Genomic DNA, 15,466 nt, shown 5'->3' with positions numbered 1-15,466 from the left:
CAGAGCTCCCCCACTAGCAGGTAACTCTGTTCGGCACAATTATGTTTTCTGTGACCACAAAGGTCTCTCATCTACAAAATGCCCCCAGTTCCCCAATTCAAATAGTCGATTAATGCGGTTGAACCAACTAGGGGTTGCACTAAATGTTTTTTGACGCAACATGTTGCCCGTGATTGCACCACCCATGTTTCATGCCAGAACTGCCAACTTGGTCGCAAATTGCCTCTCTGCCCTAACATCTTGACCGTGGGTCACCAACCTGATGGGCCAAGAGCAGACCCACCTTCTGTTCAACTTAATCATATAGCCTCGAGTGAGACTGAACAAACCAACCAGGTGAACGAAAAAAAAACCCTGCTGTTCTACCCACCTTCACTGGCAATACAATTAATGGAAAACTTAAACACACCACCCGAGTTTTCCTGGATTGTGGTGCCCAACGCACATTTGTTCATCCCAATGTAGTTAAGTCACTGACCCTTGCTCCTGTCGGAAAAATCATGTTCCAACTCAACTCGTTCAACATGGACGAACCACCACAATGTTCAGACTTGGTACAGTTCAATTTGAAAATTGGTCGCTGCAAGCATAAGGTCGTTGCCATTGTCAACCCGAACGTGGGGAAGAACATAAGGACGCCTGGATATACTGATGTAGTTCACACTCTAGAGGCTAGTGGTCTAAGTCTTGCAGACAGGCAGCCAGATGACAATGCCACTGGCATAGAGATCATCCTCGGAGCCAATTACCTTCCCCGACTCATCAAGCGCACTCACAACATCAAGGGTGTCAACTTGTTCAGTACACCAGGTGGATATGTTATTTGGGGAGAGCTGCCAGATTGGTCACGGGAAGGGACAGAACCCCCAGAGGTCGATAGTCTGTCGCTCACACTAAACCGCATCAGCGTAACAGACCCTGTGGGAGTAGAGCCCCCGTCGAGAATCTTTGGAAACTCGATGCTGTGGACATAAGCAATGAACCCCTCAGACATCTTGAGGCACAGACCATTGATCTCTTCAAGCATACTACACGGTACGCAAACGGAAGATACACGGTGCAACTACCCTTCAAGAGTGATAGCCGACCAGAGATAAATTTTGGTAGGGCTTTTGCCCAGCTGATGTCCCTTAAAAAATCTAAGGACCCTTAGTTATTCATCAAATACCAGGCCATCCTTGACGAGTACGTAAAGGAGGGCTTTATCGCGCCAGTCGAGCTAGAACCTCGTAATGACGGACAAATGCACTACCTACCACATCATCCTGTCCTCAAAAGTTCCACCTCCACACCAATGCGCATAGTATTCAATGCCTTGGCTAAATCGGGACCAAATTCAAGGTCTCTGAATGAATCCTTGTACACCGGCCAAAACTTGGCCTCAAAAATTCAGTCCATGATCCTCCGGTTTAGGGAAAAGCCCTTTGGTTTGACGGCAGACATATCTAAGGCTTTCCTGCAGATTGAGATCGCTCAGGAACACCGTGATTACTGTCGGTTTCATTTCTTTAAGGACTCCAGTATGTCCGAAGTTGTTGCGTACTGCTTCAAGGTGGTCCTGTTTGGGGCCACCTCGAGCCCATATTTGCTCAACCAGACAATCCAACACCACATGGATGCTCAAACGAGTAGTCTTGCCTCGCAGCTTAAAACAAGCTTCTACGTTGACAACTTCCAACGTTGCTACGACTCGCCCACGGACATCCTTAGCGAAAGACAGTCCATAGAAAATATTATGCTGGAAGCCAACATGCCCCTTGCCAAATGGACCACTAATGCCCCCATCTCGGGAGACTTCACCGAAACGGGCCCTCAAGATTACCTCGGTCTGGACTGGAACACCGCTGATTACACATTAGCTGTCAAGCTCCCCTCAGAACTGATGTTAGAGGACTACTCACACATCAACACCAAAAGGAAGGTTGTCTCTCTGTTTTCATCCATCTACGACCCTATTGGCCTGATTTCGCCAGTCACTATCCTCGGCAAGCTCTTCATTCAGAAACTCTGGATGATGGATCAGAGTTGGGATTCCCGCCTTAGCGAAGAATTGATCCGCGAGCTTGGTGCCATTCTTAAAAAATACAAAGGTCTCGAGAACATTAAGGTGCCTCGAAATGCACATCAGGGTCACCAGGCTGCATTACGTGTCTTTGCAGATGCCTCCAAGCAAGCCTTTGGAGTGGCTTCCTACGTGGTCACAATTGAAGGTAAATGCCAGCTCCTCACAGCCAAGGCACGAGTTACTCCTAAACGTATGCTAGAATTGGACGAGAGTCAGTCCATTGCCAAGCTTGAGTTGACTGCACTCCTGTTTGGATGCCGACTAGCCCAGTATCTGATAGAATTACGCTCTGAAACATAAGTCTCTAAAACAGTGTGGTCCGATGCCTCCACGGTGTGGCGGGATGTCGCAAGAATAACTCCCACACCCTTGATCACTTTAACAGACAATTGTCTCCTCAACACAAACTTTCCCCTTACTTTATCATAAACTGGACTCTTAGACAAAAGGACACAAAAAAAACAAACATATCCATAAAACTATATTTCCTTACAAACTAAAACGCTCAACATAAACCAAAAAAATCACACATCACTAATCATACACTTAACACAAAATAGACATTAATCATACCTCCATTCAAATAAACCCTCAAAATAAATAAAGCTTAAACAAACTTAAATTTACCACAACCCAAACTCCAAAACACAGACACATATATATATTTTATGGACACTAACACAGTTGTCAACACACTGCCAATTGTCTTTAACGGCAAACTTCCACTATCACAGTTTTGTGCTCAACAGTCCACTGGGTGGCAAATTGCCACAGCTACTTCCCTGATTGGAGTGGTTTTTATTATCATCATCATCATCCTCATCATCATCATCATCATCATCAACAACAACAGTAATCGGAATTTAATTAGGCCCGGGTCATCAACAATTATCGAAATCTCAGCAGCCTTATCAAGTTCCTTATACAAGCCAAGTCATCACCAATCGAGTAAACATTCAAGTGAACTCTCTCCAAAGGAGGAATTACGGCCTGAAAAATGAAAAAAAAAAAATCACTTACGAACATTCCTAACTACCTAAACTATCGCACTATAATCAAAGATAAATAATAAATTGTTCCTATCATTCACAATCACGACAAGCAAAGATAAACAAAACTGTAATTACTTTTTAAATAAATAAACACTTCCACGCTGGTCGAAAAATGATATAAAATATAATCCAGCATTCACAACAGCCTCTAGATGCAGTCAAAATCAAAATAAGCATTCACCCAAGCATTCACCACTGTCGTAACCTAACTAAAACATAAACAAACAACCTACATACACACATTGATATAGCTTCTCCTGCACTCATCCTTGCCTCATCAAAATCATTCTTGCACTTATACCTAACACTCCCTTTTATACATTTTACCACAGTCTTTCTCACAACAAACAATCGATACACTAATTACCTCTCTCTCTCTCTCTCCCTCTCTCTCTCTCTCTCTCTCTCTCTCTCTCTCTCTCTCTCTCTCTCTCTCTCTCGATTTGGCAAACAAAAAATAAATAAAAATAAAACAAAAATTAATCCTCCACATTCCTCCCCCCTTACTTTGCCAAATCCTTCCCACACAACACTTACATTATCTTTTTATTACCCAGCCGCTGTCGGGAACGAGACCTCTACTCAGAGTAACTGGGCCTCCATATACTCTCTCATCCACTTCTTCCTTATCATAATCATTCGCCACATTAACACTATTCCTATTTAAATCCCTATCATATATTATATCATGTACAATCATATCTACCTCGTTCTCATCTGGCCCTAAAATTACACTAATTTTTGTAAACAGTTCATCCCTTTCATCAAAAACATTCTCAACTTTAGCAAAAGATTCATTCATGCTACTTATCATTCTCCTATCTCTCACTCTTGCGTTATTCATTCTTTCTCTTACATCATCTAACGAAAAGCCACACACACTATAGGTATCATTCGTACTCAGATATGATTCATCTGTATTAACACATTTATCTTCCATACACACTTGTATATTAACACCCTTATCATACTTTTTTCTATTCTCACTTTTACTTATAAAATTTTCCCTTTTTTCATCCTTACTTAAAACGTTCAAACTCCTCTTTTTCCTATATTCAACTAACACTAATTGTTTATTTTCCAGCCCTAACTTCTCATGCATACTAGGTTCAAACTTGCTCATTTCCAACCAATTATTCATCCCATTCTCACAAACATTGATCCTATTACTTTCACACACACAGGAGGACTCACCCAGCTGAACCCTCTTACACTCTAGTTTCCCGAACACCCTGGCTAACTTAATCCCTTCATCCTACATACCCTACCTACATGCCCATCTGCACCACATTCAGCACATTCTAGCATAATCACCATCCTTACTACAATTACCACAAATCACATTCATACGATTACTACGACATCCACTCGCTATGTGCCCAGGCATACCACACCGATAACATTTTACGCCTTTGTCTTTCTTGCACTCACTAATTCTATGCCCTACCTCACCACATCCAAAACAAGCACCTAGACCCCATCTACATTCATTCTTCTAATTCCTACTTTCCCACATCTATAACACTTCTCTTCACGGATACAACTTCCTGACCTACCTCGCTGCACACTAGCACTCCTATCCCTCCAAACCTGATTCCCTTGCCTAAACCCTTCATTTGTCCTCACAGGTATTCCCACTTACTCGCCCTAACACTCCTATCTACTACACTATCAGCTACCCTCATCGGTCCTTTCATAACAGCATCTTTAAAACTAACAAATTCTGTCACACTTTCCTCCATTCCACTTCTTACACTCACAGATTTACTTTCTTTCATACATCTATCTAACTCGTAATCCTCAACTATCTCTAAGATATCATCCCATGTCAATCTTTCTTTCGTCCACCTCATCTTCTTACGTTTCAAATTAATAAATTCACTCACATTCTCAGGTATGGTCGCCAAAAACTTCCTCATTAACTCCTTATTCTCATTTATGCCTTCATCCCCATACTTCTTCCTAGCTAACGTTTCCAACCCACATAAATATATTGATATAGCTTCTCCTGCATTCATCCTTGCCTCATCAAAAATCATTCTTGCGCTTATACCTAACACTCCCTTTTATACGTTTTACCTGCTCAATTATTCTCTTTTTCACACTTTCATAATCAACATCCCCTACACTCATTATCACACCATACATCATCGACAAATACCCAGTCAAATATTCTCCTAACTCCTTAGCCCAAACTCTTTTACTATCACCATACTTATCCTGACAATACCTCTCATACTCCTTGAAAAATTCATATACATCCCTACTACTATGCTCATTGAACCTTTCACATCAAGGTACCTCTCTCATCAACAGAGTCTTACACACATCACGTTCATTCTCACTGCTATCATCACTGCCACCTAACTTCTTGTTTCCTACTTCCTCGCTAGAATATAAAGAGTCTAATTCCACACTCATGCTCCTATCCTTGATTATACTCTTCCTAGCCCTTTTCTTACTCTCCACTTCCACCCATTCACGATCATCCTTGCTCACATCCTGATACTTTTTCTTCTCATTCTTCACATCACTTTTACCTTTCTTCTCAATCTTCCTATCACATTTCTGTTCATCCTTACTTTGCCTAATTCTCTTATCTTCAATCTCACTATCACTATTACTAATACTATCACTATCACTATTACTATTACTATCACTATCACTATTACTTCCTCTCCCATTATCACCTACCTTAACCTTTTCTTCCACTATCAACCCATTACCCATAGCAGAGGCCACTCCTCCGACTGCGCCTTCACCCATGAAAGTTTTCATCATTCCCATTATCTGCCCTATCATAGCTTCCATCCGTTCCTCATTCTCACGCATCCTTATCTCAACCCCCTCTTCCACTCTCTCTACAGTTCCCTTTAGTGCTTTCAGTTCCTTTCGCATCTCCTCATTCTCACAACTCAACCTCGCGTTCTCGAGCAAACAATTTCTCTTTCTCTACAGACAACTTCTCCTCACACTCCTTAATCAGCCGCAATTCCTCCTTCAAAACCCTTAATTGCTCCTCAATTTTTCATCAACCTTGTATCTAATTCCTAATCCTAATTCAGTCCTTCGTCAAAGAGTCCAGCTACCAATCCCACCTCGGCTGTCCCTGTTCGGGCGCCTAAATAATGTGGCGGGATGTCGCAAGAACAACCCCCACACCCTTGATCACTCTAACAGACAATTGTCTCCTCAACACAAACTTTCCCCTTACTTTTTCATAAACTGGACTCTTAGACAAAAGGACACAAAAAACAAAACAAATCATTAAAATTATATTGCCTTACAAACTAAAACGCTCAACATAAACCAAAAAAAAATCACACTTATCACTAATCATACACTTAACACAAAATAGACATTAATCATACCACCATTCAAATAAACCCTCAAAATAAAAAAAGCTTAAAACTAAACACTAACAAAACAAACTTAAATTTACCACAACCCAAACTCCAAAACACAGAAACATATAGATATTTTATGGACACCAACACAGTCGTCCACACACTGCCAACTGTCTTTAACGGCAAACTACCACTATCACGGTTTTGTGCTCAACAGTCCACTGGGTGGCAATTTGCCACAGCTATTTCCCTGATTGGGGTGGTTTTTATTATCATCATCATCATCATCATCATCATCATCATCAATCGGAATTTAATTCAGTCCGGGTCATCAACAATTATCGAAATCTCAGCAGCCTCAATAATCGAGTAAACATTCAAGTGAACTCTCTCCAAAGGAGGAATTACGGCCTGAAAAAAAAAAAAAAAAAAAAAAAAACACTTACGAACACTCCTAACTAACTAAACTATCGCACTATAATCAAAGAAAAATAATAAATTGTTCCTATCATTCACAATCACGACAAGCAAAGATAAACAAAACTGTACTTACTTTTTAAATAAATAAACACTTCCACGCTGGTCGAAAAATTATATAAAATATAATCCAGCATTCACAACAGCCTCTAGCTGCATTCAAAATCAAAATAAGCATTCACCCAAGCATTCACCACTGTCGTAACCTAACTAAAACATAAACAAACAACCTATATACATACATTGATATAGCTTCTCCTGCACTCATCCTTGCCTTATCAAAATCATTCTTACGCTTATACCTACCACTCGCTTTTATACGTTTTACCACAGTCTTTCTCACAACAATAAATCAATACACTAACTACCTCTCTCTCTCTCTCTCTCTCTCTCTCTCTCTCTCTCTCTCTCTCTCTCTCTCTCTCTCTCTCTCTCTCTCTCGATTTGGCAAACAAAAAATAAATAAAAATAAAACAAAAAATAATACTCCACATTCCTCCCCCCTTACTTTGCCAAATCCTTCCCACACAACACTTACATTAACTTTTTATTACCCAGTCGCTGTCGGGAACGAGACCTCTACTCCGAGTAACTGGGCCTCCATATACTCTCTCATTCACTTCTTCCTTATCACAATCATTCGCTACATTAACACTATTCCTATCTAAATCCCTATCATCTATTATATCATGTACAATCATATCTACCTCGTTCTCATCTGGCCCTAAAATTACACTAATTTCTGTAAACAGTTCATCCATTTCATCAAAAACATTCTCAACTTTAGCAAAAGATTCATTCATGCTACTTATCATTCTCCTATCTCTCACTCTTGCGTTATTCATTCTTTCTTTTACATCATCTAACGAAAAGCCACAAACACTATAGGTATCATTCGTACTCAGGCATGATTTATCTGTATTAACACATTTATCTTCCATACACACTTGTACATTTACACCCTTATCATACTTTTTTTTATTCTCACTTTTACTTATAAAATTTTCCCCTTTTTCATCCTTACTTAAAACTTTCAAACTCCTCTTTTTCCTATATTCAACTAACACTAATTGTTTATTTTCCAGCCCTAACTTCTCATGCATACTAGGTTCATACTTGCTCATTTCCAACCAATTATTCATCCCATTCTCACAAACATTGATCCTATTACTTTCACACACACAGGAGGACTCACCCAGCTGAACCCTCTTACACTCTAGTTTCCCGAACATCCTGGCTGACTTAATCCCTTCATCCTACATACCCTAACTACATGCCCATCTGCACCACATTCAGCACATTCTAGCATAATGACCATCCTTACCACAATTACCACAAATCACATTCATACGATTACTACGACATCCACTCGCTATGTGCCCAGGCATACCACACCGATAACATTTTACGCCTTTGTCTTTCTTGCACTCACTAATTCTATGCCCTACCTCACCACATCCAAAACAAGCACCTAGACCCCATCTACATTCATTCTTCTAATTCCTACTTTCCCACATCTATAACACTTCTCTTCACGGATACAACTTCCTGACCTACCTCGCTGCACACTAGCACTCCTATCCCTCCAAACCCGATTCCCTTGCCTAAACCCTTCATTTGTCCTTACAGGTATTCCCACTTACTCGCCCTAACACTCCTATCTACTACACTATCAGCTACCCTCATCGGTCCTTTCATAACAGCATCTTTAAAACTAACAAATTCTGTCACACTTTCCTCCATTCCACTTCTTACACTCACAGATTTACTTTCTTTCATACATCTATCTAACTCGTAATCCTCAACTATCTCTAAGATATCATCCCATGTCAATCTTTCTTTCGTCCACCTCATCTTCTCCTTACGTTTCAAATGAATAAATTCACTCACATTCTCGGGTATGGTCGCCAAAAACTTCCTCATTAACTCCTTATTCTCATTTATGCCTTCATCCCCATACTTCTTCCTAGCTAACGTATCCAACCTACATACATATATTGATATAGCTTCTCCTGCATTCATCCTTGCCTCATCAAAATCATTCTTGCGCTTATACCTAACACTCCCTTTTATACGTTTTACCTGCTCAATTATTCTCTTTTTCACACTTTCATAATCAACATCCCCTACACTCATTATCACACCATACATCGTCAACAAATACCCAGTCAAATATTCTCCTAACTCCCTAGCCCAAACTCTTTTACTATCACCATACTTATCCTGACAATACCTCTCATACTCCTTGAAAAGTTCATATACATCCCTACTACTATGCTCATTGAACCTTTCACATCAAGGTACCTCTCTCATAAACACAGTCTTACACACATCACGTTCATTCTCACTGCTATCATCACTGCTAACTAACTTCTTGTTTCCTACTTCCTCGCTAGAATATAAAGAGTCTAATTCCACACTCATGCTCCTATCCTTGATTATACTCTTCTCTTGCCCTTTTCTTACTCACCACTTCCACCCATTCACAATCATCCTTGCTCACATCCTGATACTTTTTCTTCTCATTCTTCACATCACTTTTACCTTTCTTCTCAATCTTCCTATCACATTTCTGTTCATCCTTACTTTGCTTAATTCTCTTATCTTCAATCTCACTATCACTATTACTAATACTATCACTATCACTATTACTATTACTATCACTATCACTATTACTTCCTTTCCCATTATCACCTACCTTAACCGTCTCTTCCACTATCAACCCATTACCCGTAGCAGAGGCCACTCCTCCGACTGCGCCTTCTCCCATGAAAGTTTTCATCATTCAGATTACCTGCCCCATCATAGCTTCCATTCGTTCCTCATTCTCACGCATCCTTATCTCAACCCCCTCTTCCACTCTCTCTACAGTTCCCTTTAGTGTTTTCAGTTCCTTTCGCATCTCCTCATTCTCACAACTCAACCTCGCGTTCTCGAGCAAACAATTTCTCTTTCTCTACAGACAACTTCTCCTCACGCTCCTTAATCAGCCGCAATTCCTCCTTCAAAACCCTTAATTTCTCCTCCATTTTTCATCAACCTTATATCTAATTCCTAGTCTTAATTCAGTCCTTCGTCAAAGAGTCCAGCTATCAATCCCACCTCGGCAGTCCCTGTTCGGGCGCCTAAATAATGTGGCGGGATGTCGCAAGAACAACCCCCACACCCTTGATCACTCTAACAGACAATTGTCTCCTCAACACAAACTTTCCCCTTACTTTATCATAAACTGGACTCTTAGACAAAGGGACACAAAAAAAAACCTATCCTTAAAACTATATTTCCATACAAACTAAAACGCTCAACATAAACCAAAAATATCACACTTTTCACTAATCATACACTTAACACAAAATAGACATTAATCATACCACCATTCAAATAAACCCTCAAAATAAATAAAGCTTAAAACTAAATACTAACAAAACAAACTTAAATTTACCACAACCCAAACTCCAAAACACAGAAACATATATATATTTTATGGACATCAACACAGTCGTCCACACACTGCCAACTGTCTTTAACGGCAAACTACCACTATCACGGTTTTGTGCTCAACAGTCCACTGGGTGGCAATTTGCCAAAGCTACTTCCCTGATTGGGGTGGTTTTTATTATCATCATCATCATCATCATCATCATCATCAATCGGAATTTAATTCAGTCCGGGTCATCAACAATTATCGAAATCTCAGCAGCCTCAACAATCGAGTAAACATTCAAGTGAACTCTCTCCAAAGGAGGAATTACGGCCTGAAAAATGAAAAAAAAAAAAAAAAAAAAAACACTTACGAACACTCCTAACTAACTAAACTATCGCACTATAATCAAAGAAAAATAATAAATTGTTCCTATCATTCACAATCACGACCAGCAAAGATAAACAAAACTGTACTTACTTTTTAAATAAATAAACACTTCCACGCTGGTCGAAAAATTATATAAAATATAATCCAGCATTCACAACAGCCTCTAGCTGCATTCAAAATCAAAATAAGCATTCACCCAAGCATTCACCACTGTCGTAACCTAACTAAAACATAAACAAACAACCTATATACATACATTGATATAGCTTCTCCTGCACTCATCCTTGCCTTATCAAAATCATTCTTACGCTTATACCTAACACTCGCTTTTATACGTTTTACCACAGTCTTTCTCACAACAATAAATCAATACACTAACTACCTCTCTCTCTCTCTCTCTCTCTCTCTCTCTCTCTCTCTCTCTCTCTCTCTCTCGATTTGGCAAACAAAAAATAAATAAAAATAAAACAAAAATTAATCCTCCACAATCCTCCCCCCTTACTCTGCCAAATCTTTCCCACACAACACTTACATTATCTTTTTATTACCCAGTCGCTGTCGGGAACGAGACCTCTACTCCGAGTAACTGGGCCTCCATATACTCTCTCATTCACTTCTTCCTTATCACAATCATTCGCTACATTAACACTATTCCTATCTAAATCCCTATCATCTATTATATCATGTACAATCATATCTACCTCGTTCTCATCTGGCCCTAAAATTACAATAATTTCTGTAAACAGTTCATCCATTTCATCAAAAACATTCTCAACTTTAGCAAAAGATTCATTCATGCTACTTATCATTCTCCTATCTCTCACTCTTGCGTTATTCATTCTTTCTTTTACATCATCTAACGAAAAGCCACACACACTATAGGTATCATTCGTACTCAGGCATGATTTATCTGCATTAACACATTTATCTTCCATACACACTTGTACATTTACACCCTTATCATACTTTTTTCTATTCTCACTTTTACTTATAAAATTTTCCCCTTTTTCATCCTTACTTAAAACTTTCAAACGCCTCTTTTTCCTATATTCAACTAACACTAATTGTTTATTTTCCAGTCCTAACTTCTCATGCATACTAGGTTCATACTTGCTCATTTCCAACCAATTATTCATCCCATTCTCACAAACATTGATCCTATTACTTTCACACACACAGGAGGAGTCACCCAGCTGAATCCTCTTACACTCTAGTTTCCCGAACACCCTGGCTGACTTAATCCCTTCATCCTACATACCCTAGCTACAAGCCCATCTGCACCACATTCAGTACACTTACCCCGCGGCTCCTTGCACATTCTAGCATAATGACCATCCTTACCACAATTACCACAAATCACATTCATACGATTACTACGACATCCACTCGCTATGTGCCCAGGCATACCACACCGATAACATTTTACGCCTTTGTCTTTCTTGCACTCACTAATTCTATGCCCTACCTCACCACATCCAAAACAAGCACCTAGACCCCATCTACATTCATTCTTCTAATTCCTACTTTCCCACATCTATAACACTTCTCTTCACGGATACAACTTCCTGACCTACCTCGCTGCACACTAGCACTCCTATCTCTCCAAACCTGATTCCCTTGCCTAAACCCTTCATTTGTCCTTACAGGTATTCCCACTTACTCGCCCTAACACTCCTATCTACTACACTATCAGCTACCCTCATCGGTCCTTTCATAACAGCATCTTTAAAACTAACAAATTCTGTCACACTTTCCTCTTTTCCACTTCTTACACTCACAGATTTACTTTCTTTCATACATCTATCTAACTCGTAATCCTCAACTATCTCTAAGATATCATCCCATGTCAATCTTTCTTTCGTCCACCTCATCTTCTCCTTACGTTTCAAATTAATAAATTCACTCACATTCTCAGGTATGGTCGCCAAAAACTTCCTCATTAACTCCTTATTCTCATTTATGCCTTCATCCCCATACTTCTTCCTAGCTAACGTTTTCAACCTACATACATATATTGATATAGCTTCTCCTGCATGCATCCTTGCCTCATTAAAATCATTCTTGCGCTTATACCTAACACTCCCTTTTATATGTTTTACCTGCTCAATTATTCTCTTTTTCACACTTTCATAATCAACATCCCCTACACTCATTATCACACCATACATCGTCAACAAATACCCAGTCAAATATTCTCCTAACTCCCTAGCCCAAACTCTTTTACTATCACCATACTTATCCTGACAATACCTCTCATACTCCTTGAAAAATTCATATACATCCCTACTACTATGCTCATTGAACCTTTCATATCGAGGTACCTCTCTCATAAACACAGTCTTACACACATCACGTTCATTCTCACTGCTATCATCACTGCTAACTAACTTCTCGTTTCCTACTTCCTCGCTAGAATATAAAGAGTCTAATTCCACACTCATGCTCCTATCCTTGATTACACTCTTCCTAGCCCTTTTCTTACTCACCACTTCCACCCATTCACAATCATCCTTGCTCACATCCTGATACTTTTTCTTCTCATTCTTCACATCACTTTTACCTTTCTTCTCAATCTTCCTATCACATTTCTGTTCATCCTTACTTTGCCTAATTCTCTTATCTTCAATCTCACTATCACTATTACTAATACTATCACTATCACTATTACTATTACTATCACTATCACTATTACTTCCTTTTCCATTATCACCTACCTTAACCTTCTCTTCCACTATCTACCCATTACCCGTAGCAGAGGCCACTCCTCCGACTGCGCCTTCACCCATGAAAGTTTTCATCATTCCCATTACCTGCCCCATCATAGCTTCCATTCGTTCCTCATTCTCACGCATCCCTATCTCAACCCCCTCTTCCACTCTCTCTACAGTTCCCTTTAGTGTTTTCAGTTCCTTTCGCATCTCCTCATTCTCACAACTCAACCTCGCGTTCTCACGCAACAATTTCTCTTTCTTTACAGACAACTTCTCCTCACGCTCCTTAATCAGCCGCAATTCCTCCTTCAAAACCCTTAATTGCTCCTCCATTTTTCATCAACCTTATATCTAATTCCTAGTCCTCATTCAGTCCTTCGTCAAAGAGTCCAGCTATCAATCCCACCTCGGCAGTCCCTGCTCGGGCGCCAAAATAATGTGGCGGGATGTCGCAAGAACAACCCCCACACCCTTGATCACTCTAACAGATAATTGTCTCCTCAACACAAACTTTCCCCTTACTTTTTCATAAACTGGACTCTTAGACAAAAGGACACAAAAAAAAAAAAAACATATCCTTAAAACTATATTTCCTCACAAACTAAAACGCTCAACATAAACCAAAAATATCACACTTTACACTAATCATACACTTAACACAAAATAGACATTAATCATACCACCATTCAAATAAACTCTCAAAATAAATAAAGCTTAAAACTAAACACTAACAAAACAAATTTAAATTCACCACAACCCAAACTCCAAAACACAGAAACATATATATATTTTATGGACACCAACACAGTCGTCCACACACTGCCAACTGTCTTTAACAGCAAACTACCACTATCACGGTTTTGTGCTCAACAGTCCACTGGGAGGCAATTTGCCACAGCTACTTCCCTGATTGGGGGGGTTTTTATTATCATCATCATCATCATCATCATCAACAACAACAGCAATCGGAATTTAATTCGGTCCGGGTCATCAACAATTATCGAAATCTCAGCAGCCTTATCAAGTTCCTTATACAATGAATGAATGAATGAATCATTTAAAGTTTTCAGGCACCTTGACATCTAAGGTAGCCAAGTCATCACCAATCGAGTAAACATTCAAGTGAACTCTCTCCAAAGGAGGAATTACGGCCTGAAAAATGAAAAAAAAAAAAAGAAAAACACTTACGAACACTCCTAACTAACTAAACTATCGCACTATAATCAAAGACAAATAATAAATTGTTCCTATCATTCACAATTACGACAAGCAAAGATAAACAAAACTGTACTTACTTTTTAAATAAATAAACACTTCCACGCTGGTCGAAAAATTACATAAAATATAATCCAGCATTCACAACAGCCTCTAGATGCAGTCAAAATCAAAATAAACATTCACCCAAGACATTCACCACTGTCGTAACCTAACTAAAACATAAACAAACAATCTCATTTATACCAACAGTCTTTCTCACAACAAACAATCGATACACTAACTACCTCTCTCTCTCTCTCTCTCTCTCTCTCTCTCTCTCTCTCTCTCTCTCTCTCTCTCTCTCTCTCTCTCTCTCTCGATTTGGCAAACAAAAAATAAATAAAAATAAAACAAAAATTAATCATCCACAACGGCCCTACAGTGGGTACACAGCCAGCAGAGCACGTCCCCATATGTTCTCAATAGGGTTAAGGAGATAAACCGTATAAGGTTGAACTGTCGGTTGCTTCTCAAGCATGTCCCCACGTCTTGCAATCCTGCCGACCTGGCGTCGTGGCGAGTAGCCACTAAAGTTGTCTTTAAGTCCATCTTATGGCTTCATGGACCAGCGTGGCTGATCGACGTCTCAGCTTACCCAGACCAAAGCAGATTCCCTACTGAATGGGAGATAAAAGCCTGTCCCATCAGACTTTTGCCACCGCAAACTCGAAGATTTGCTCATTTTCATCTCTTGATGAGGCAGTTAGGAGCTATGCAGCTTTACTGCGCCTGTTGAGCGGGTGGGC

At 39.7% G+C, this 15,466-nt stretch overlaps 1 protein-coding gene across 1 annotated transcript; it reads right to left on the bottom strand.

Moving 5' to 3' along the window:
• Positions 1-3,655: 3,655 nt before the first annotated feature.
• Positions 3,656-13,796, bottom strand: LOC137635398 (uncharacterized). The gene is made up of 5 exons (XM_068367877.1): positions 13,563-13,796; positions 13,097-13,367; positions 9,386-9,545; positions 5,580-5,746; positions 3,656-3,834 (listed from the first exon to the last, which is right to left on the bottom strand). The coding sequence occupies exons 1-5, from the start codon at positions 13,794-13,796 to the stop codon at positions 3,656-3,658; spliced, it is 1,011 nt and encodes a 336-aa protein (XP_068223978.1).
• Positions 13,797-15,466: the final 1,670 nt, after the last annotated feature.

This window comes from Palaemon carinicauda, unplaced genomic scaffold (assembly GCF_036898095.1).
Source record: "Palaemon carinicauda isolate YSFRI2023 unplaced genomic scaffold, ASM3689809v2 scaffold12, whole genome shotgun sequence".
NCBI lineage: Eukaryota > Metazoa > Arthropoda > Malacostraca > Decapoda > Palaemonidae > Palaemon > Palaemon carinicauda.
This window is presented reverse-complemented; position numbering and strand designations above follow the sequence as displayed.